Source organism: Gobius niger (genome assembly GCF_951799975.1).
Source record: "Gobius niger genome assembly, contig: SCAFFOLD_64, whole genome shotgun sequence".
Lineage (NCBI taxonomy): Eukaryota > Metazoa > Chordata > Actinopteri > Gobiiformes > Gobiidae > Gobius > Gobius niger.
This window is the reverse complement of record NW_027639166.1, coordinates 1-25,073: the sequence shown is the minus strand read 5'-3', so window position 1 is coordinate 25,073 and position 25,073 is coordinate 1. Positions and strand designations below refer to the sequence as shown.

Below are 25,073 nucleotides of genomic sequence, written 5' to 3'. Positions count from 1 at the left end.
AGCAGATACATAAACACATGAGCATCAGAGAGAACCTCACACTAACCCGAGGTCTTCATCTAAGCAACAGCAGATACATAAACACATGAGCATCAGAGAGAACCTCACACTAACCCGAGGTCTTCATCTAAGCAACAGCAGATACATAAACACATGAGCATCAGAGAGAACCTCACACTAACCCGAGGTCTTCATCTAAGCAACAGCAGATACATAAACACATGAGCATCAGAGAGAACCTTCACTAACCCGAGGTCTTCATCTAAGCAACAGCAGATACATAAACACATGAGCATCAGAGAGAACCTCACACTAACCCGAGGTCTTCATCTAAGCAACAGCAGATACATAAACACATGAGCATCAGAGAGAACCTGAACACGAACCCGAGGTCTTCATCTAAGCAACAGCAGATACATAAACACATGAGCATCAGAGAGAACCTTCACTAACCCGAGGTCTTCATCTAAGCAACAGCAGATACATAAACACATGAGCATCAGAGAGAACCTTCACTAACCCGAGGTCTTCATCTAAGCAACAGCAGATACATAAACACATGAGCATCAGAGAGAACCTTCACTAACCCGAGGTCTTCATCTAAGCAACAGCAGATACATAAACACATGAGCATCAGAGAGAACCTTCACTAACCCGAGGTCTTCATCTAAGCAACAGCAGATACATAAACACATGAGCATCAGAGAGAACCTTCACTAACCCGAGGTCTTCATCTGAGCAACAGCAGATACATAAACACATGAGCATCAGAGAGAACCTCACACTAACCCGAGGTCTTCATCTAAGCAACAGCAGATACATAAACACATGAGCATCAGAGAGAACCTTCACTAACCCGAGGTCTTCATCTAAGCAACAGCAGATACATAAACACATGAGCATCAGAGAGAACCTTCACTAACCCGAGGTCTTCATCTAAGCAACAGCAGATACATAAACACATGAGCATCAGAGAGAACCTTCACTAACCCGAGGTCTTCATCTAAGCAACAGCAGATACATAAACACATGAGCATCAGAGAGAACCTTCACTAACCCGAGGTCTTCATCTAAACAACAGCAGATACATAAACACATGAGCATCAGAGAGAACCTCACACTAACCCGAGGTCTTCATCTAAGCAACAGCAGATACATAAACACATGAGCATCAGAGAGAACCTCACACTAACCCGAGGTCTTCATCTAAGCAACAGCAGATACATAAACACATGAGCATCAGAGAGAACCTCACACTAACCCGAGGTCTTCATCTAAGCAACAGCAGATACATAAACACATGAGCATCAGAGAGAACCTCACACTAACCCGAGGTCTTCATCTAAGCAACAGCAGATACATAAACACATGAGCATCAGAGAGAACCTTCACTAACCCGAGGTCTTCATCTAAACAACAGCAGATACATAAACACATGAGCATCAGAGAGAACCTTCACTAACCCGAGGTCTTCATCTAAGCAACAGCAGATACATAAACACATGAGCATCAGAGAGAACCTCACACTAACCCGAGGTCTTCATCTAAGCAACAGCAGATACATAAACACATGAGCATCAGAGAGAACCTCACACTAACCCGAGGTCTTCATCTAAGCAACAGCAGATACATAAACACATGAGCATCAGAGAGAACCTTCACTAACCCGAGGTCTTCATCTAAGCAACAGCAGATACATAAACACATGAGCATCAGAGAGAACCTTCACTAACCCGAGGTCTTCATCTAAGCAACAGCAGATACATAAACACATGAGCATCAGAGAGAACCTTCACTAACCCGAGGTCTTCATCTAAGCAACAGCAGATACATAAACACATGAGCATCAGAGAGAACCTTCACTAACCCGAGGTCTTCATCTAAACAACAGCAGATACATAAACACATGAGCATCAGAGAGAACCTCACACTAACCCGAGGTCTTCATCTAAGCAACAGCAGATACATAAACACATGAGCATCAGAGAGAACCTCACACTAACCCGAGGTCTTCATCTAAGCAACAGCAGATACATAAACACATGAGCATCAGAGAGAACCTCACACTAACCCGAGGTCTTCATCTAAGCAACAGCAGATACATAAACACATGAGCATCAGAGAGAACCTCACACTAACCCGAGGTCTTCATCTAAGCAACAGCAGATACATAAACACATGAGCATCAGAGAGAACCTCACACTAACCCGAGGTCTTCATCTAAACAACAGCAGATACATAAACACATGAGCATCAGAGAGAACCTTCACTAACCCGAGGTCTTCATCTAAACAACAGCAGATACATAAACACATGAGCATCAGAGAGAACCTTCACTAACCCGAGGTCTTCATCTAAGCAACAGCAGATACATAAACACATGAGCATCAGAGAGAACCTCACACTAACCCGAGGTCTTCATCTAAGCAACAGCAGATACATAAACACATGAGCATCAGAGAGAACCTCACACTAACCCGAGGTCTTCATCTAAGCAACAGCAGATACATAAACACATGAGCATCAGAGAGAACCTTCACTAACCCGAGGTCTTCATCTAAGCAACAGCAGATACATAAACACATGAGCATCAGAGAGAACCTCACACTAACCCGAGGTCTTCATCTGAGCAACAGCAGATACACAAACACATGAGCATCAGAGAGAACCTCACACTAACCCGAGGTCTTCATCTAAGCAACAGCAGATACATAAACACATGAGCATCAGAGAGAACCTCACACTAACCCGAGGTCTTCATCTAAGCAACAGCAGATACATAAACACATGAGCATCAGAGAGAACCTCACACTAACCCGAGGTCTTCATCTAAGCAACAGCAGATACATAAACACATGAGCATCAGAGAGAACCTTCACTAACCCGAGGTCTTCATCTAAGCAACAGCAGATACATAAACACATGAGCATCAGAGAGAACCTTCACTAACCCGAGGTCTTCATCTAAACAACAGCAGATACATAAACACATGAGCATCAGAGAGAACCTGAACACGAACCCGAGGTCTTCATCTAAACAACAGCAGATACATAAACACATGTTACACTCATAAGTATAAGAGTGACACTAAAACTAACCTTAATCTGGAGGGTTAGGAGGTAGGATGTAGGGAGCAGGGAGTAGGGAGTAGGAGGTAGGGAGTAGGAGCAGGGAGTAGGGAGTAGGGAGTAGGAGGTAGGAGGTAGGATGTAGGGAGTAGGATGTAGGGAGTAGGAGTAGGGAGTAGGGAGTAGGAGGTAGGAGGTAGGAGGTAGGGAGTAGGAGCAGGGAGTAGGGAGTAGGGAGTAGGGAGTAGGAGGTAGGAGGTAGGAGGTAGGGAGTAGGGAGTAGGAGGTAGGACTTACTCTGTAGCGATGGTCTTTGTGGACGCTCTGGAGGAAACAGTTCATACAGAGGACACAGGTCGGGTCGGCAGCACATTCTCTACAAAACATTCATGTGTTCATTATTAACATCACACTGGTTTATATGTAAATAAGGACTTCACACAAACTGGTGTTTCAGGCGTGGTAATGGGTGTGGCCCGAACCTGCTGGTTTAGGGTTAGGGGCGTGGCCTTTACCTGCTGGTTTAGGGTTAGGGGCGTGGTCTTTACCTGCTGGGTTAGGGTTAGGGGCGTGGTCTTTACCTGCTGGTTTAGGGTTAGGGGCGTGGTCTTTACCTGCTGGGTTAGGGTTAGGGGCGTGGTCTTTACCTGCTGGGTTAGGGTTAGGGGCGTGGCCTTTACCTGCTGGGTTAGGGTTAGGGGCGTGGCCTTTACCTGCTGGGTTAGGGTTATGGGCGTGGTCTTTACCTGCTGGGTTAGGGTTAGGGGCGTGGCCTTTACCTGCTGGGTTAGGGTTAGGGGCGTGGTCTTTACCTGCAGGAGTACATGGGCGGTTGCTGTGGTTACAGGTGTTTAGGGCGGGGTTAGGGGCGTGGTCTTTACCTGCAGGAGTACGTGGTTGCTGTGGTTACAGGTGTTTAGGGCGGGGTTAGGGGCGGGGTTAGGGGCGTGGTCTTTACCTGCAGGAGTACGTGGTTGCTGTGGTTACAGGTGTTTAGGGCGGGGTTAGGGGCGGGGTTAGGGGCGTGGTCTTTACCTGCAGGAGTACATGGGCGGTTGCTGTGGTTACAGGTGTTTAGGGCGTGGTTAGGGGCGTGGTCTTTACCTGCAGGAGTACGTGGTTGCTGTGGTTACAGGTGGTTAGGGGCGGGGTTAGGGGCGTGGTCTTTACCTGCAGGAGTACGTGGTTGCTGTGGTTACAGGTGTTTAGGGCGTGGTTAGGGGCGTGGTCTTTACCTGCAGGAGTACGTGGTTGCTGTGGTTACAGGTGTTTAGGGCGTGGTTAGGGGCGTGGTCTTTACCTGCAGGAGTACGTGGTTGCTGTGGTTACAGGTGTTTAGGGCGGGGTTAGGGGCGTGGTCTTTACCTGCAGGAGTACGTGGTTGCTGTGGTTACAGGTGGTTAGGGGCGGGGTTATGGGCGTGGTCTTTACCTGCAGGAGTACGTGGTTGCTGTGGTTACAGGTGTTTAGGGCGGGGTTAGGGGCGTGTTCTTTACCTGCAGGTGTACGTGGGCGGTTGCTGTGGTTACAGGTGTTTAGGGCGGGGTTAGGGGCGTGGTCTTTACATGCAGGAGTATGTGGGCAGTTGCTGTGGGGGCGGGGTTAGGGGCGTGGTCTTTACCTGCAGGAGTACGTGGGCAGTTGCTGTGGGGGCGGGGTTAGGGGCGTGGTTAGGGGCGGGGTTAGGGGCGTGGTCTTTACCTGCAGGAGTACGTGGGCAGTTGCTGTGGGGGCGTGGTTAGGGGCGGGGTTAGGGGCGGGGTTAGGGGCGTGGTCTTTACCTGCAGGAGTACGTGGGCAGTTGCTGTGGGGGCGTGGTTAGGGGCGGGGTTAGGGGCGGGGTTAGGGGCGTGGTCTTTACCTGCAGGAGTACGTGGGCTCGCCCACTCTGAACACGTGTCCACAAAGCGCTGAGTCGCGGTTTCCTTCTTTGAGCGCCGCCAGCGCCGCCGTAGGCTCCGCCCCCAGAAGCAGCCACTCTAAAGGAGCCAATAGGAGCAGCTGAACACCCAACTCCTCCCTCTGCTCCTCCCTTGACCCCGCCCCCTGCCCCTCCCTCAGCAGCTGAGGCACGAGGCGCGACAGGTGGGCGTAAAGGGGCGTGGCCAGGTCGGGCACCGCCTCCCATGTCTGAGAGAAGAACACGTTACAGAACACATTATATTCAAGTATATTTCTATTTAAAGGAAGGGCCGGGCTGGTCATTGGATGGAGACAGTTTGGGTGAATGTAGTGAGTGAGTGGTGGGAGGGGCCGATGGCACAGACTGGTAGCCTCACTTCTGTCAGTCTGCCCCAGGGCAGTTGTCGCTATAACAGTAGCTTACCACCAAACAGCCTGTGATTTAAAGGAACAGGCCAGTGTTTCTCCACACTGAGATATGTTCTTACCTGAGCTGTGACGAGTTCTTTAGGACCTGTCTGATCTTCAGTCACGTAAACACAGCGCAGACGGCGTTAGCATTTAGCCTCTCCCTCTCTCCTCTATAGCTCCAAAACAGGTCAAGATAGAAGCTACCAAGCTCTTCCACGTTTTCCCTATTTAAATATGGTTACGTGAAGTGTTCCACTACAAAGTATAATTACACACAATTAAACAATGTGGATTTTCTAAGCGGATAAAAGGGGGGACTATATTGTAAGGCGTAGTAATACCAGGAGGAGTTTGGCATCCGCGCAGTAAAGTGAAGATTACTGCGGGGATTACTTGTAGTGGAACACTTCACGTAACCATATTTAAATAGGGGAAACGTGGAAGAGCTCGGTAGCTTCTATCTTGACCTGTTTTGGAGCTATAGAGGAGAGAGGGAGAGGCTAAATGCTAACGCCGTCTGCGCTGTGTTTACGTGACTGAAGATCAGACAGGTCCTAAAGAACTCGTCACAGCTCAGGTAAGAACATATCTCAGTGTGGAGAAACGCCGGCCTGTTCCTTTGAAGATGGCAGTGAGTGATGGATCACAGCACCAGAGGAACAGCTCTACATGTCACTCACACCTGACGCCCAGTCAGTTAAATACACATGGAATAAACATGTAAAAACAGGGGATAAACACGTCTATCTGGGAGAGAAACTGTCAGAGCTGTGGATCTTTAGTGTTTTAGTAAAGTCGAACGAAAGTCGTTACTTTTCTGAAAACACTCTTTTCTCAAATGTTCAGAGCTGAAAATAATATTAACAAGTCTCCTCCTTATTCCTAATGTCTCCTCATAATAACAATAACAACATGTCTCCTCATAATAACAATAACAACATGTCTCCTCATAATAATAATAATAACATGTCTCCTCATAATAACAATAACAACATGTCTCCTCATAATAATAATAATAACATGTCTCCTCATAATAACAATAATAACATGTCTCCTCATAATAACAATAATAACATGTCTCCTCGTTATAACAATAATAACATGTCTCCTCATAATAACAATAATAACATGTCTCCTCATAATAATAATAATAACATGTCTCCTCATAATAATAATAATAACATGTCTCCTCATAATAATAATAATAACATGTCTCCTCATAATAACAATAACAACATGTCTCCTCATAATAATAATAATAACATGTCTCCTCGTTATAACAATAATAACATGTCTCCTCATAATAACAATAATAACATGTCTCCTCATAATAACAATAATAACATGTCTCCTCCTTATTCCTAATGTCTCCTCGTAATAACAATAATAACATGTCTCCTCATAATAACAATAATAACAATAATAACATGTCTCCTCATAATAACAATAATAACATGTCTCCTCGTTATTCCTAACATCTCCTCTTTATTCCCTGATTATTCCTGTTTTAAGGCGGACTGGTTCTTGTTTGTCTCACTTCTCACAGCCGGAGGCTCAGAGCGAACAGCTGACTGTGACAGCGTTAGCTCCTGTCGCTTTAGCCCGGCCTAAAGCGTCTCTAACCCGGCCTCAAGCGTCTCTAACCCGGCCTAAAGCCTCTCTAACCCGGCCTGTGCCTCCCCCGGACCCTCCGCTCTCCCCCCGGGCCCCGCTCCGGGCTGTAGCCGCTCACCGAGGCCGTGTCACGGGCAGAGAAGCTCAGGAACTCCGGGTCCGACTCCGCCGCCATCTTTGCTCTCCCGCTGACAGACCGGAAGAAGAAGGTCGTAAACAGGAAGCTGTCACAATAAAGGCGTGAAATCTACAACAGTAACAGATCGAGAAGGGTTAGTGCTCCGGAGGGACGGTCTGCTGTGAGTTTGTATAGATCTATGAGTTGGTTTGTCTAAAAATACAAATAATCCTAATCCTTAAGGTTAACCCCTTAACTCCCACCTGAACCGAGCACAGTTTCTCCAGTTTGGCTTTACCCCAATCCAAAAGCTTCTGGAAAAAAGCTGTGAAAATAGCAATAAAACAATGATGGAAATGTGACAAAAAAGTGAGAAAACATTGACAAAAAAGTGAAGAAAAATGTATGAAAAAATGTCACAAGAAATTGACCCATAAATGACGAAAAAATGACAAAAATGTGACAAAAAAATTACAAAAAATTGATTAAAAATGGACGAAAAATTGACGAAAAAATGACTAAAAAATTAACAAAAAATGTAATAAATGTGACAATAAATTGATTAAAAATTGACAAAAAATTGACGAAAAAATGACAAAAATGTTGGAAAATGTGATGACTTGAGGAAAAAGCTCCTCTGGGTTCAGGCGGGAGTTCAGAGGTGAACCATTTCCCTGGCCCTAACCTTAATGTGTGTCATGATATCTCACGTTTTCACAGCAGACTGTCCCTCCGGAGCAGAACATCTAGCACTGACCTTCGAGAAGTTAGTGTCAAAAATGTATAAAAGCTGTTAAAAGAAGAAATAAAACAACATTGTTCTCTGAAAATGTAATAAAATCATAATGTTTCTCATGTGATTCTTTTGAAAACACACCACACTTCACAGGTCTGTCACTTCTCTGTCTCTAATGAATATTTAAAAACAGACCTTTAAAAGTGAAACCCTTTAGCGTGTTGTAGATTGATCTTCAGATAATTGTTCATCTTTTATTCAGGAAAAATCCGCAGTCTGAAGTTTTCCAGTTTTTTCTGTGGGATTGGGAATTCTGCCCATTCATTTGTATGGGGAATTCTGCCCATTCATTTGTATGGGGAATTCTGCCCATTCATTTGTATGGGGAATTCTGCTCATTTATTTGTATGGGGAATTCTGCTCATTTATTTGTATGGGGAATTCTGCCCATTCACTTGTATGGGGAATTCTGCCCATTCATTTGTATGGGGAATTCTGCCCATTCATTTGTATGGGGAATTCTGCCCATTCATTTGTATGGGGAATTCTGCTCATTTATTTGTATGGGGAATTCTGCCCATTCATTTGTATGGGGAATTCTGCCCATTCATTTGTATGGGGAATTCTGCCCATTCATTTGTATGGGGAATTCTGCCCATTCATTTGTATGGGGAATTCTGCTCATTCATTTGTATGGGGAATTCTGCCCATTCATTTGTATGGGGAATTCTGCTCATTCATTTGTATGGGGAATTCTGCCCATTCATTTGTATGGGGAATTCTGCTCATTTATTTGTATGGGGAATTCTGCTCATTTATTTGTATGGGGAATTCTGCTCATTTATTTGTATAGGGAATTCTGCCCATTCATTTGTATGGGGAATTCTGCCCATTCATTTGTATGGGGAATTCTGCCCATTCATTTGTATGGGGAATTCTGCCCATTCATTTGTATGGGGAATTCTGCCCATTCATTTGTATGGGGAATTCTGCTCATTTATTTGTATGGGGAATTCTGCCCATTCATTTGTATGGGGAATTCTGCCCATTCATTTTAATAGGACTTCAGGCACAGGTCTTTCAGCCATTTCAGCAGCTTCTGTAACTCCACGAGCTTCTGGACCTGAACCAAGACCTGGACTTAAACCCAGACCAAGTCCAGACCAGGTGCCACAGTTACTAGAACCGTTATTTCAGCGACACTTTCAAGTATTTCTAATTTTGATTGTATTCGTTTTTACAGTTTCTGCAACTTCATAGGGATTTTCACAATAAAAGCAGTAAATGCAACTAAATGGGGAGTCCCCTTCCCTAAAAGTTAATAAACACCTCCATGGTCTGATTAAAGGGAGCTTTTCCTCGTGGCTTCTTTGGTCCAGGTTTAGTCCTGACTCTGGGTGGATTATGTTTGACCTATAAAAGCAGCTGGAATTAGCCCCGCCCCTCTGATTGACAGCTGTAATCTGGGGGCGTGTCTTAATCTCCCGTTTAATCCCACAGTCACTGTCCCACGACGACCAGCATCCAAACGCCAAACAACAAGACCCAGGCCAGAGCCAGGACCCAGGACTCAAGACCCAGGCCGGACCCAAGACCCAGGACCCAAGACCCAGGACCCAAGACCCTGGACCCAGGCCGGACCCAAGAGCCAGGACTCAAAACCCAGGAGCCAGGACCCTGGCCGGACTCAGGATCTGCCAGGGTCTGACGGTGAGTCCAGACCGGGCTATGGTTCATCAGAGTTATGCTCACTATGAAAGTTTCATCTTTTTCTCTCCTGTTTCCTGCTCCTGTTTGGACCTGATTGGACCTGATTGGACCTGATTGGACCTGATTGGACCTGATTGGACCTGATTGGACCTGTCGGATGGTGAGTACAATGTCTAAGTGATTCTTAACGTCCAGAGGGTTAGGGTCATGTTTGGGTTAGCGCTCAGCCTGAAAAAGTATTCTGTTCAGACCTGGTTTAGTCTTGGCATGTGGGGCACATGCGGGACATGGGGCACATGGGGCATGTGGGGCACATGGGGCACATGGGGCACATGGGGCACATGTGGGACATGGGGCACATGGGGCACATGGGGCACATGTGGGACATGGGGCACATGGGGCACATGGGGCACATGTGGGACATGGGGCACATGGGGCACATGGGGCACATGCGGGACATGGGGCATGTGGGACATGGGGCACATGGGGACATGGGGCACATGTGGGACATGGGGACATGGGGACATGGGGACATGGGGACATGGGGCACATGGGGACATGGGGCACATGGGGCACATGGGGACATGGGGACATGGGGCACATGGGGACATGGGGACATGGGGCACATGGGGACATGGGGACATGGGGACATGGGGCACATGGGGACATGGGGCACATGGGGCACATGGGGCACATGGGGCACATGTGGGACATGGGGCACATGGGGACATGGGGACATGGGGCACATGGGGACATGGGGACATGGGGACATGGGGCACATGGGGACATGGGGACATGGGGACATGGGGACATGGGGCACATGGGGACATGGGGACATGGGGACATGGGGCACATGGGGACATGGGGCACATGGGGCACATGGGGCACATGTGGGACATGGGGCACATGGGGACATGGGGACATGGGGCACATGGGGACATGGGGACATGGGGACATGGGGCACATGGGGCACATGGGGACATGGGGCACATGGGGCACATGGGGCACATGTGGGACATGGGGCACATGGGGCACATGTGGGACATGGGGCACATGGGGCATGTGGGGCACATGGGGACATGGGGCACATGGGGACATGCGGCACATGGGGCACATGGGGCACATGGGGCACATGGGGCACATGGGGCACATGGGGCACATGGGGCATGTGGGGCATGTGGGGCACGTGGGGCATGTGGGGCACATGGGGCACGTGGGGCATGTGGGGCACATGGGGCATGTGGGGCACATGGGGCACATGGGGCACATGGGGCATGTGGGGCACATGGGGCACATGGGGCACGTGGGGCATGTGGGGCATGTGGGGCACATGGGGCACATGGGGCACATGGGGCACATGGGGCATGTGGGGCACATGGGGCATGTGGGGCACATGGGGCACGTGGGGCATGTGGGGCACATGGGGCACGTGGGGCATGTGGGGCACATGGGGCATGTGGGGCACATGGGGCACATGGGGCATGTGGGGCACATGGGGCACATGGGGCATGTGGGGCACATGGGGCACATGGGGCATGTGGGGCACATGGGGCACATGGGGCATGTGGGGCACATGGGGCACATGGGGCATGTGGGGCACATGGGGCACATGGGGCATGTGGGGCATAGGGCGACGTCGCAGGAGTTTCTTGTGTTTGACGGTGAATAACACAACATCATTTATCTCATTATGACGTCTTCTTTAAGTCAAAGGTTAAAGGTCATTTACGACAAAAGAAACAAAGTGAGACGAAGCCCCGGCCGGCCCTGACAGGACGAGTAGCAGTAAAAGTATCCGAGTACGAGGTTATTCCACGGGAGGTTCTCAGTATGAACTTATTATGTTGTTGTCGTCGTCGTCGTCGTCGTCGTCGTCGTCATCGAAAAGGCTCATTTATATAATATAGAAAAATACAATACTCAAAATGAGTATTCTAGATACATGTATATAGTTACTCCCTAACTGCTATAGCAGTATCTAATAGTATCCTAGTATTTGGGATTTAAAGTTATTATTTAGCCGTTTGCTGTAGTAATAACAAGTAGTAACAAACAGTAATAATAGTAATAATAGTTTAATAATATTCCGGGGGAGGGTTTACGTTTTTATCTGCAGTATTAGCAGTAGTAGTAATAGTAATAGTAGTAATAGTAATAGTAATAGTAATAGTAATAGTAATAGTAATAGTAATAGTAATAGTAATAGTAGTAATAGTAATAGTAGTAATAGTAATAGTAATAGTAATAGTAATAGTAGTAATAGTAATAGTAGTAATAGTAATAGTAATAGTAATAGTAGTAATAGTAATAGTAATAGTAGTAGTAATAGTAATAGTAATAGTATTAGTAATAGTATCCTAGTTTGGGGTTATTCCGGGGGAGGGGTTTAAAAGTCACTGCGGGACAAATCTCCGCGTGGCACCTGCGCGTGACGTCACTGCAGGGGCGCGGTGACGTCACGGCCGCTGCAGCAGCAGAGGAGCGCAAGGACGGAGGAGGCTGCACGCGCACAGCAGGTACGGGCACGGGGCCGTGCACGCGGCCGGTTTTACCGACAGGAGTTTGTTTGATCCTCACTATTACAGGTCTGTGTGTCCGGACTGAACCGGGACTGAACCGGGACTGAACCGGGACTGAACCGGGACTGAACAGGACCGGGACTCACGCGGGACGGGCAGGGAGGGGCGCGCGCACACACCGGCACTCACACGCACACGCACGTCCCACCGCCGCGTGACGTCAGGGCGCACAGGGCGTGAGTTGTTGCTTGGTCTGTGTCCGGTCTCTCTCCGGTCTCTCTCCGGTCTGTGTCCGGTCTCTCTCCGGTCTCTCTCCGGTCTGTGTCCGGTCTCTCTCCGGTCTGGCTCTGGGGGCAGGAGCGCGTGCGCGGGCAGGTGCAGTGCGCGTGTCCTCGCACTGATGCTCTCGCGCACAGACAGATTTATGAGCCACAGCCACGTGCGCCGTCAGCGACTTTAGAGGAGACTCAGAGTGAGATGGGGTTAGGTCAGAAAGTATTAACATTACTGTGGTCAGAAAGTATTAACATTAACTTTACTGTGGTCAGAAAGTATTAACTTTAACTTTACTGTGGTCGAAACATCAGAAACATCACTTTAATAACTGGGTTTCATTTTATTTTTCATGTTTTTATTCATTTGAGCCGAAAAAAGTTCAAACGTTTTTGACAGAAGAAAGAAAAAACAAACAAAAAAGGTTCACAGAACCTCCCTCAGGTGAACTCTCTCCCTCCCTCAGGTGAACTCTCTCCCTCCCTCAGGTGAACTCTCTCCCTCCCTCAGGTGAACTCTCTCCCTCCCTCAGGTGAACTCTCTCCCTCCCTCAGGTGAACTCTCTCCCTCCCTCAGGTGAACTCTCTCCCTCCCTCAGGTGAACTCTCTCCCTCCCTCAGGTGAACTCTCTCCCTCCCTCAGGTGCACTGTGTCCTTCATGTTTTGTCTTTCACTTTACCTGCCTGACTTGACAAGTTTCTCAGACTGTGGTCATTTTGGGGCTGAACGGCTGCTGAAGCCAGGGTCGCCCTGGGGCAGACTCTGATTGGTCCATCTCTCTCTCTGTCCTCAGCGCCTTCGCCATGGCAACAGAGACGGAAGAGGGGGAGTGTTTGGTTGAAGCCTCCGCCCACTCCACGCCTCTGAAGGTAGCTCCGCCCACTCCACTCCTGCTCCAAGTGTTTCCCTATAGCCGTTAGCATTAGACGTTAGCATTAGCCTGCTGCTATAGCCGTTAGAATTAGCCGTTAGCATTAGCCTGCTGCTATAGCCGTTAACATTAGCCGTTAGCATTAGCCGTTAGCATTAGCCTGCTGCTATAGCCGTTAACATAATCATTAGCATTAGCCTGCTGCTGTAGCCGTTAACATTAGCCATTAGCATTAGCCTGCTGTTATTGCTGTCAACATTAGCCATTAGCCTGCTGCTATAGCCGTTAACATTAGCCGTTAGCATTGGCATGCTGCTATAGCCTTTAATATTAGCCGTTAGCATTAGCCTGCTGCTATAGCCGTTAACATTAGCCGTTAGCATTAGCCATTAGCATTAGCCTGCTGCTATAGCCGTTAACATTAGCCGTTAACATTAGCTTTCTGCTATAGTCGTTAACATTAGCCGTTAGCATTAGCTTTCTGCTATAGCCGTTAACATTAGCCGTTAGCATTAGCCTGCTGCTAAAGCCTTTAATATTAGCCGTTAGCATTAGCCTGCTGCTATAGCCGTTAACATTAGCCGTTAGTATTAGCCTGCTGCTATAGCCGTTAACATTAGCCGTTAGCATTAGCATTAGCCTGCTTCTATAGCCGTTAACATTAGCCGTTAGCATTAGCTTTCTGCTATAGTCGTTAACATTAGCCGTTAGCATTAGCTTTCTGCTATAGCCGTTAACATTAGCCGTTAGCATTAGCCTGCTGCTATAGCCGTTAACATTAGCCGTTAGCATTAGCCTGCTGCTATAGCCGTTAACATTAGCCGTTAGCATTAGCCTGCTGCTATAGCCGTCAACATTAGCCGTTAGCATTAGCCTGCTGCTATAGCCGTCAACATTAGCCGTTAGCATTAGCCTGCTGCTATAGCCGTTAACATTAGCCGTTAGCATTAGCCTACTGCTATAGCCGTTAACATTAGCCGTTAGCATTATCCTGCTGCTATAGCCGTTAACATTAGATGTTAGCATTAGCCTGCTGCTATAGCCGTTAACATTAGCCGTTAGCATTAGCCTGCTGCTATAGCCGTTAACATTAGCCGTTAGCATTACCCTGCTGCTATAGCCGTTAACATTAGACGTTAGCATTAGCCTGCTGCTATAGCCGTTAACATTAGCCGTTAGCATTAGCCTGCTGCTATAGCCGTTAACATTAGCCGTTAGCATTAGCCTGCTGCTATAGCCGCTAACATTAGCCGTTAGCATTAGCCTGCTGCTATAGCCGTTAACATTAGCCGTTAGCATTAGCCTGCTGCTATAGCCGTTAACATTAGCCGTTAGCATTAGCCTGCTGCTATAGCCGTCAACATTAGCCGTTAGCATTAGCCTGCTGCTATAGCCGTTAACATTAGCTGTTAGCATTAGCCTGCTGCTATAGCTGTTAACATTAGCCGTTAGCATTAGCCTGCTGCTATAGCCGTCAACATTAGCCGTTAGCATTAGCCTGCTGCTATAGCCGTCAACATTAGACGTTAGCATTAGCCTACTGCTATAGCCTTTAATATTAGCCGTTAGCATTAGCCTGCTGCTATAGCCGTTAACATTAGCCGTTAGCATTAGCCTGCTGCTATAGCCGTCAAAATTAGCCGTTAGCATTAGCCTGCTTCTATAGCCGTTAACATTAGCCGTTAGCATTAGCCTGCTGCTATAGCTGTTAACATTAGCCGTTAGCATTAGCCTGCTGCTATAGCCGTCAACATTAGCCGTTAGCATTAGCCTGCTGCTATAGCCGTCAACATTAGACGTTAGCATTAGCCTGCTGCTATAGCCTTTAATATTAGCCGTTAGCATTAGCCTGCTGCTATAGCCGTTAACATTAGCCGTTAGCATTAGCCTGCTGCTATAGCCGTTAACATTAGCCGTTAGCATTAGCCGTTAGCATTAGCCTGCTGCTATAGCCGTTAACATTAGCCGTTAGCATTAGCCGTTAGCATTAGCCTGCTGCTATAGACGTTAACATTAGCCATTAGCATTAGCCTGCTGCTATAGCCGTTAACATTAGCCGTTAGCATTAGCCTTCTGCTATAGCCGTTAACATTAGCCGTTAGCATTAGCCTTCTGCTATAGCCGTTAACATTAGCCGTTAGCATTAGCCTTCTGCTATAGCCGTTAACATTAGCCGTTAGCATTAGCCGTTAACATTAGCCGTTAGCATTAGCCTGCTGCTATAGCCATTAACATTAGCCGTTAGCATTAGCCTGCTGCTATAGCCTTTAACATTGGCCGTTAGCATTAGCCTGCTGCTATAGCCGTTAACATTAGCCGTTAGCATTAGTCTGCTGCTATAGCCGTTAACATTAGCCGTTAACATTAGCCTGCTGCTATAGCCTTTAACATAACCCATTAGCCTTTAACATTAGCTCATCATTTATTTACAAACGTCTTTCTGCGATTGGTCCTTGTGTTCCAGGGGGAGGGGCCGTGCGCTGGCAGCTCATTGGCCGACGACTCGTCCAGTCAGCGGTCGTCTCTGAGTCACCTGACCCGCTCTCCCCCAATCCGAGCGCTGAGCTTCAGGACCATGCAGTGTCGCGTCACGCTATTGGACGGCTCCGTGTACAGCTGCGTCTTAGAGGTAACCGTGGAAACGCCGTCACGGCATCGGCACCGGTCACTGACACGCCCATCACCATGTCGCCATAGAAACGGTGCCGGGGGCTGCTGCTGCTGGACCGGGTGTGTGAGCACATGAACCTGCTGGAGAGAGACTACTTCGGCCTGAACTTCAGAGACCAGGACAACAACAAGGTCTGTGTCCCCTTACTGCCCCCTAGTGCCCCCTGCTGTCCTCTACTGTCCTCTACTGTCCTCTACTGTCCTCTACTGTCCTCTACTGTCCTCTACTGTCCTCTACTGTCCCCTTACTGCCCCCTGCTGCCCCCTGCTGTCCTCTACTGTCCTCTACTGTCCTCTACTGTCCTCTACTGTCCTCTACTGTCCTCTACTGTCCCCTTACTGCCCCCTGCTGCCCCCTGCTGTCCTCTACTGTCCTCTACTGTCCTCTACTGTCCTCTACTGTCCTCTACTGCCCCCTACTGCCCCGTACTGCCCCCTACTGCCCCCTTACTGCCCCCTAGTGCCCCCTACTGCCCCCTTTCTGCCCCCTAGTGCCCCCTACTGTCCCTTACTGCCCCCTACTGCCCCCTACTGTCCTCTACTGTCCCCATACTGCCCCCTACTGTCCTCTACTGTTCCCTACTGCCCCCTACTGTCCTCTACTGTCCCCTACTGTTCCCTACTGCCCCCTACTGTTCCCTACTGCCCCCTACTGTTCCCTACTGCCCCCTACTGTTCCCTACTGCCCCCTACTGTCCTCTACTGTCCCCTACTGTTCCCTACTGCCCCCTACTGTCCTCTACTGTCCCCATACTGCCCCCTACTGTCCTCTACTGCCCCCTACTGTCCTCTACTGCCCCCTACCTCCCCATACTGCCCCTTCAGAGACCAGGACAAGATGTTTGATTGACAGGCTCGGAGGCTCCGCCTGCTCCGCGAGGGCGGGGCTTCTTGCCTTTATGTCTTGTTAAAGGAACAGGCCACCGTTTTTACATACTGAGATATGTTCTTACCTAACCTTAGCAGAGTTAATATATCCCCGTCTGGTCTTTGTCCGTGCGCTCACACATACGCAGCCTCTCCCACATGTCACATAGCTCCAAAAAAGCTCACGATAGAAGCTACCAAGCTCTTCCACGTGTTCCCTATTTAAATAAAGTTACGTGAAGTGTTTTCATGCCAAGTATATTTACACAGAAATGTAACATGTGGATTTTATAAGCAGATAAAAAGGGGAACTATATTGTGAGGCGTAATGATACGAGGAGTAAAACGTCCGCGCAGTAACTCCTAAAGGTTATTGACGGAAGTGAGCGGGGAAGTCTTTAGAAAACACTTCACGTAACTTTATTTAAATAGGGAACACGTGGAAGAGCTTGGTAGCTTCTATCGTGAGCTTTTTTGGAGCTATGTGACATGTGGGAGAGGCTGCGTATGTGTGAGCGCACGGACAAAGACTAGACGGGGATATGTTAACACGTCTAAGGTTAGGTAAGAGCATATCTTCGTATATAAAAACGGTGGCCTATTCCTTTAAGGCCAGACTCGGCAGGTGAAAATACTGATGTCGATTTTTAGCTCGTTTCCTCCTTAATAAATGCGATGACGCGATTATCCAAATATGGCCTTGGTTTTCTCTGAATTAGGTTTTTGCTCCTCAGACTCTCAGACTTTACTGTCCTGGACCACATTTTTTATGAGGGATTTTTATACAGATGTTTTCACTCAGGCTTCACTTTCAAAAACTAAACAAGCAAAACAAACTGAACACATTTAAATCTGGTTCTGTTTATTCTGTCGTTATGTCTCTGTCTGACAGAACTGGCTCGATCCGGCCAAAGAGATGAAGAAACAAGTCCGAGGTAAGTCCTGGTTTAGTCCTGGTTTAGTCCTGGTTTAGTCCCGGCTCAGACCCGGTCCTGACCCGGTCCTGACCCGGCTCAGACCCGGTCCTGACCCGGTCCTGACCCGGTCCTGACCCGGTCCTGACCCGGTCCTGACCCGGTCCTGACCCGGCTCAGACCCGGTCCTGACCCGGTGCTGACCCGGCCCTGACCCGGTCCTGACCCGGTCCTGACCTGGCTCTGTTCGCAGGGGTCCCGTGGAACTTCTGGTTCAGTGTAAAGTTCTATCCTCCAGAACCAGCGCAGCTCCAGGAGGACCTGACACGGTACTGACCCCCCCACCCCCCCTGAGATCACTCTGCCCCGCCCCTCTCACTCTGCCCCGCCCCTCTCACTCTGCCCCGCCCCCTCTGCCCCGCCCCCTCTGCCCCCCCCCCTCTGCCCCGCCCCCTCTGCCCCCCCCTCAGGTACCTCCTGTGTCTGCAGCTCAGGGAGGACATCGTCTCGGGGCGTCTGCCTTGTTCCTTTAACACGGCCACAGTGTTAGGAGCCTACACCGTCCAATCAGAGCTGGGCGACTTCAGCCAATCGGAGCACGGTAACCGCCCCCTCCCCGCCCCCCCGTGACAGATGAGACAGATGTGTCAGATGTGTCAGATGTGTCAGATGTGTCAGATGTGTCAGATGTGACAGATGTGTCAGATGCCCTCCCGTGTCTCTGTTTCAGAGGAAAACTACGCGGCCGAGCTCAGCTTTGCTCCCAATCAAACGAGAGACATGGAAGAAAAGATCATGGAGCTGCACAAGAAACTCAGGTCAGAAACTCAGAGACTCAGGTCAGAGACTCAGGTCAGAGACTCAGGTCAGAGACTCAGGTCAGAGACTCAGGTCAGAAACTCAGGTCAGAGACTCAGGTCAGAGACTCAGGTCAGAGACTCAGAGACTCAGGTCAGAGACTCAGGTCAGAGACTCAGGTCAGAAACTCAGGTCAGAGACTCAGAAACTCAGGTCAGAAACTCAGGTCAGAGACTCAGGTCAGAGACTCAGGTCAGAGACTCAGGTCAGAGACTCAGGTCAGAGACTCAGGTCAGAGACTCAGAAACTCAGGTCAGAGACTCAGAAACTCAGGTCAGAAACTCAGGTCAGAGACTCAGAAACTCAGGTCAGAGACTCAGGTCAGAAACTCAGGTCAGAGACTCAGAAACTCAGGTCAGAGACTCAGAAACTCAGGTCAGAGACTCAGGTCAGAGACTCAGGTCAGAGACTCAGGTCAGAGACTCAGGTCAGAGACTCAGAAACTCAGGTCAGAGACTCAGGTCAGAAACTCAGGTCAGAGACTCAGAAACTCAGGTCAGAGACTCAGAAACTCAGGTCAGAGACTCAGGTCAGAGACTCAGGTCAGAGACTCAGGTCAGAGACTCAGGTCAGAGACTCAGAAACTCAGGTCAGAGACTCAGGTCAGAGACTCAGGTCAGAGACTCAGGTCAGAGACTCAGGTCAGAGACTCAGGTCAGAGACGAGACTCAGGTCAGAGACTCAGAGACTCAGGTCAGAGACTCAGGTCAGAGACTCAGGTCAGAGACTCAGGTCAGAGACTCAGGTCAGAGACTCAGGTCAGAGACGAGACTCAGGTCAGAAACTCAGGTCAGAAACTCAGGTCAGAGACGAGACTCAGGTCAGAGACTCAGGTCAGAGACTCAGGTCAGAGACGAGACTCAGGTCAGAAACTCAGGTCAGAGACTCAGGTCAGAGACTCAGAAACTCAGGTCAGAAACTCAGGTCAGAGACGAGACTCAGGTCAGAGACTCAGGTCAGAGACTCAGGTCAGAGACTCAGAGACTCAGGTCAGAGACTCAGGTCAGAGAAACTCAGGTCAGAAACTCAGGTCAGAAACTCAGGTCAGAAACTCAGGTCAGAGACTCAGGTCAGAGACTCAGGTCAGAGACTCAGAAACTCAGGTCAGAAACTCAGGTCAGAGACGAGACTCAGGTCAGAGACTCAGGTCAGAGAAACTCCGGTCAGAAACTCAGGTCAGAAACTCAGGTCAGAGAAACTCAGGTCAGAAACTCAGAGACTCAGGTCAGAGACTCAGGTCAGAGACTCAGGTCAGAAACTCAGGTCAGAGACTCAGGTCAGAGAAACTCAGGTCAGAGACTCAGGTCAGAAACTCAGGTCAGAGACTCAGGTCAGAGACTCAGAGACTCAGGTCAGAGACTCAGGTCAGAGACTCAGGTCAGAAACTCAGGTCAGAGACTCAGGTCAGAGAAACTCAGGTCAGAGACTCAGGTCAGAAACTCAGGTCAGAGACTCAGAGACTCAGGTCAGAGACTCAGAGACTCAGGTCAGAGACTCAGGTCAGAGACTCAGGTCAGAAACTCAGGTCAGAGACTCAGGTCAGAGACTCAGGTCAGAGACTCAGGTCAGAGACTCAGGTCAGAAACTCAGAGACTCAGGTCAGAGACTCAGGTCAGAGACTCAGAGACTCAGGTCAGAGACTCAGGTCAGAGACTCAGGTCAGAGACTCAGAGACTCAGGTCAGAGACTCAGGTCAGAGACTCAGGTCAGAGACTCAGGTCAGAGACTCAGGTCAGAGACTCAGGTCAGAGACTCAGGTCAGAAACTCAGGTCAGAGACTCAGGTCAGAGACTCAGAGACTCAGGTCAGAGAGACTCAGGTCAGAGACTCAGGTCAGAGACTCAGGTCAGAGACTCAGGTCAGAGACTCAGGTCAGAGACTCAGAAACTCAGGTCAGAGACTCAGAAACTCAGGTCAGAGACTCAGGTCAGAGACTCAGAAACTCAGGTCAGAGACTCAGAATCTCAGGTCAGAGACTCAGGTCAGAGACGAGACTCAGGTCAGAAACTCAGGTCAGAAACTCAGGTCAGAGACGAGACTCAGGTCAGAGACTCAGGTCAGAGACTCAGGTCAGAGAAACTCAGGTCAGAGACTCAGGTCAGAGACTCAGGTCAGAGACTCAGGTCAGAGAAACTCAGGTCAGAAACTCAGGTCAGAGACTCAGGTCAGAGACTCAGAAACTCAGGTCAGAAACTCAGGTCAGAGACGAGACTCAGGTCAGAGACTCAGGTCAGAGAAACTCAGGTCAGAAACTCAGGTCAGAAACTCAGGTCAGAGACTCAGAAACTCAGGTCAGAGACTCAGGTCAGAGACTCAGGTCAGAGACTCAGGTCAGAGACTCAGGTCAGAGACTCAGGTCAGAGACTCAGGTCAGAGACTCAGAGACTCAGGTCAGAGACTCAGGTCAGAGAAACTCAGGTCAGAAACTCAGGTCAGAAACTCAGGTCAGAAACTCAGGTCAGAGACTCAGGTCAGAGACTCAGGTCAGAGACTCAGAAACTCAGGTCAGAAACTCAGGTCAGAGACGAGACTCAGGTCAGAGACTCAGGTCAGAGAAACTCCGGTCAGAAACTCAGGTCAGAGAAACTCAGGTCAGAAACTCAGGTCAGAAACTCAGGTCAGAAACTCAGGTCAGAGACTCAGGTCAGAGACTCAGGTCAGAGACTCAGAAACTCAGGTCAGAAACTCAGGTCAGAGACTCAGGTCAGAGAAACTCAGGTCAGAAACTCAGGTCAGAGACTCAGGTCAGAGACTCAGGTCAGAGACTCAGGTCAGAGAAACTCAGGTCAGAAACTCAGGTCAGAGACTCAGGTCAGAGACTCAGGTCAGAGACTCAGGTCAGAGACTCAGGTCAGAGACTCAGGTCAGAGACTCAGAAACTCAGGTCAGAGACTCAGGTCAGAGACTCAGGTCAGAGACTCAGGTCAGAGACTCAGGTCAGAGAAACTCAGGTCAGAAACTCAGGTCAGAGACTCAGGTCAGAGACTCAGGTCAGAGACTCAGAAACTCAGGTCAGAAACTCAGGTCAGAGACGAGACTCAGGTCAGAGACTCAGGTCAGAGACTCAGGTCAGAAACTCAGGTCAGAGACTCAGGTCAGAAACTCAGGTCAGAGACTCAGGTCAGAGACTCAGGTCAGAGACTCAGAAACTCAGGTCAGAGACTCAGGTCAGAGACTCAGGTCAGAGACTCAGGTCAGAGAAACTCAGGTCAGAAACTCAGGTCAGAGAAACTCAGGTCAGAAACTCAGGTCAGAAACTCAGGTCAGAGACTCAGGTCAGAGACTCAGGTCAGAGACTCAGGTCAGAAACTCAGGTCAGAGACTCAGGTCAGAGACTCAGAAACTCAGGTCAGAAACTCAGGTCAGAGACGAGACTCAGGTCAGAGACTCAGGTCAGAGAAACTCAGGTCAGAAACTCAGGTCAGAAACTCAGGTCAGAGACTCAGGTCAGAGACTCAGGTCAGAGACGAGACTCAGGTCAGAGACTCAGGTCAGAGAAACTCAGGTCAGAGACTCAGGTCAGAGACTCAGGTCAGAGAAACTCAGGTCAGAGACTCAGGTCAGAGACTCAGGTCAGAGACTCAGGTCAGAGACTCAGGTCAAAGTCTTCAGGGTACCGAGTCGGACTAAACGCGGGTGTTTTCCATATTACAGTTCATAGTTCATGTCAGTGTTCTGGAGAATCAATCACAGTTTATTTATACATCACTTTACAGCAGCACCAGGACGACCAAAGTGCTTCACAGAAACATAAAACACGTTTAAAAACACCAAATAATCACAACCTCGACAGTGTTCAAAGCTCTAAGTATTAAAGGCAAGTTTGAAGAGATGAGTCTTTAATCTGGATTTTTAAAGGGACAGGTCTGTGAGAACATCAGACTGAGGGGCGGCTGTTCCACAAAGGAACCATCGCCCCCTGTTTGTCCCGGGACCTGGGCTCGTCCAGAACCATCTGCTCAGAGACCGGAGACTCAGAGACCGGAGACTCTGCTGGGAGGATTGTACGGTCACCAACTCAGTCAGATATAACGGAGCGAGACCATGAGGGCTTTAAAAACAAGTGTTAACATTTTAAAATCAATCTGAAAACGGACCGGGAGCCAGTGCAGAAGGAGAGGACGGGAGTGATGTGGAAGGAGGGGAAGAACACTAACCTTTAGGCCACTGATGTAACAAGTGGCGTGTGTTGTAACGAGTGGCGTGTGCTGTAACGAGTGGCGTGTGCTGTAACGAGTGGCGTGTGCTGCCGTGTTTCAGGGGCGTGACTCCGACCGAAGCTGAGAGACATTTTCTGGAAAACGTGAAGAAACTGTCGATGTACGGCGTCGACCTGCACCAGGCCACGGTAACGTTTACTCTGCTGTTCACCTTCACCACACGACACCTACCGGACCTCCACCCTACTGTAATCCCACCACCCTATTGTAATCCCACCACCCTATTGTAATCCCACCACCCGACTGTAATCCCACCACCCTACTGTAATCCCACCACCCGACTGTAATCCCACCACCCTACTGTAATCCCACCACCCGACTGTAATCCCACCACCCTACTGTAATCCCACCACCCTACTGTAATCCCACCACCCTACTGTAATCCCACCACCCTACTGTAATCCCACCACCCTACTGTAATCCCACCACCCTACTGTAATCCCACTAATGTCCTCCTCTCCCAACTTCACTAACCACTGAACTGAACTGGACTCAAGAGTTTAAATCTTTAGATATAAAGCATGTCCTCACCTTCTACTTATCTGTGTCTCTCACCTCCCTCACCTCTCTCTCCTCCCTCACCTCCCTCACCTCCCTCTCCTCCCTCTCCTCCCTCACCTCCCTCTCCTCCCTCTCCTCCCTCACCTCCCTCTCCTCCCTCACCTCCCTCACCCTCCCTCACCTCCCTCACCTCCCTCACCTCCCTCACCTCCCTCACCTCCCTCTCCTCCCTCACCTCCCTCTCCTCCCTCACCTCCCTCTCCTCCCTCACCTCCCTCACCTCCCTCACCTCCCTCACCTCCCTCACCTCCCTCACCTCCCTCACCTCCCTCACCTCCCTCTCCTCCCTCACCTCCCTCTCCTCCCTCTCCTCCCTCACCTCCCTCACCTCCCTCACCTCCCTCTCCTCCCTCTCCTCCCTCACCTCCCTCTCCTCCCTCACCTCCCTCTCCTCCCTCACCTCCCTCACCTCCCCTCCCTCCCTCACCTCCCTCACCCTCCCTCACCCCCTCCCTCCTCACCTCCCTCTCCTCCCTCACCTCCCTCACCTCCCTCACCTCCCTCTCCTCCCTCACCTCCCTCACCTCCCTCACCTCCCTCACCTCCCTCACCTCCCTCCTCCTCACCTCCCTCCCTCACCTCCCTCCCTCCCTCACCTCCCTCACCTCCCTCTCCTCCCTCACCTCCCTCTCCTCCCTCACCTCCCTCACCTCCCTCACCTCCCTCACCTCCCTCACCTCCCTCACCTCCCTCTCCTCCCTCACCTCCCTCTCCTCCCTCACCTCCCTCTCCTCCCTCACCTCCCTCTCCTCCCTCACCTCCCTCTCCTCCCTCACCTCCCTCTCCTCCCTCACCTCCTCACCTCCCTCTCCTCCCTCACCTCCCTCTCCTCCCTCACCTCCCTCACCTCCCTCTCCTCCCTCACCTCCCTCTCCTCCCTCACCTCCCTCTCCTCCCTCTCCTCCCTCACCTCCCTCTCCTCCCTCACCTCCCTCACCTCCCTCACCTCCCTCCCTCCTCACCTCCCTCTCCTCCCTCACCTCCCTCACCTCCCTCACCTCCCCTCTCCTCCCTCACCTCCCTCACCTCCCTCACCTCCCTCTCCTCCCTCTCCTCCCTCACCTCCCTCTCCTCCCTCACCTCCCTCACCTCCCTCACCTCCCTCTCCTCCCTCTCCTCCCTCACCTCCCTCACCTCCCTCTCCTCCCTCACCTCCCTCTCCTCCCTCACCTCCCTCTCCTCCCTCACCTCCCTCACCTCCCTCTCCTCCCTCACCTCCCTCTCCTCCCTCACCTCCCTCTCCTCCCTCTCCTCCCTCTCCTCCCTCACCTCCCTCACCTCCCTCCTCTCTCCCTCACCTCCCCTCCTCCCTCACCTCCCTCTCCTCCCTCACCTCCTCACCTCCCTCACCTCCCTCACCTCCCTCTCCTCCCTCACCTCCCTCTCCTCCCTCACCTCCCTCACCTCCCTCACCTCCCTCTCCTCCCTCACCTCCCTCACCTCCCTCTCCTCCTCTCCTCCCTCTCCTCCCTCTCCTCCCTCACCTCCCTCTCCTCCCTCTCCTCCCTCTCCTCCCTCACCTCCCTCTCCTCCCTCTCCTCCCTCTCCTCTCTCCCCTCCCTCTCCTCCCTCTCCTCCCTCTCCTCCCTCTCCTCCCTCACCTCCCCTCTCCTCCTCTCCTCCTCCCTCCCTCTCCTCCCTCTCCTCTCTCCCCTCCCTCTCCTCCCTCTCCTCCCTCACCTCCCTCTCCTCCCTCTCCTCCCTCTCCTCCCTCTCCTCCTCACCTCCCTCTCCTCCCTCACCTCCCTCTCCTCCCTCACC

General features: G+C 50.3%; 2 protein-coding genes across 2 annotated transcripts in view; one reads left to right on the top strand and one right to left on the bottom strand.

Annotated features, from left to right (window-relative positions):
* The window catches only part of ubr2 (ubiquitin protein ligase E3 component n-recognin 2), a 132,204-nt gene extending 125,022 nt beyond the window's left edge, over positions 1-7,182 (bottom strand). The window contains exons 1-3 of the mRNA XM_079583267.1: positions 7,114-7,182; positions 4,930-5,198; positions 3,366-3,444 (exon numbers count right to left, since the gene is read on the bottom strand). Of these exons, the coding sequence (XP_079439393.1) occupies positions 3,366-3,444; positions 4,930-5,198; positions 7,114-7,170 (405 nt within the window). The 5' untranslated portion in view covers positions 7,171-7,182. The remainder of the gene's footprint in view (positions 1-3,365; positions 3,445-4,929; positions 5,199-7,113) is intronic.
* Positions 7,183-11,991: 4,809 nt separating this feature from the next.
* LOC306982819 (band 4.1-like protein 3) lies at positions 11,992-22,879 on the top strand (the record flags this gene model as incomplete). Its single annotated transcript, XM_079583268.1, has 9 exons — positions 11,992-12,075; positions 13,145-13,220; positions 15,687-15,851; positions 15,920-16,024; positions 17,652-17,694; positions 17,927-18,002; positions 18,144-18,274; positions 18,404-18,491; positions 22,792-22,879. Coding segments are annotated over exons 2-9 (762 nt in total), but the record flags the coding sequence as incomplete, so codon positions are not given.
* Between the last annotated feature and the right edge of the window lie 2,194 nt (positions 22,880-25,073).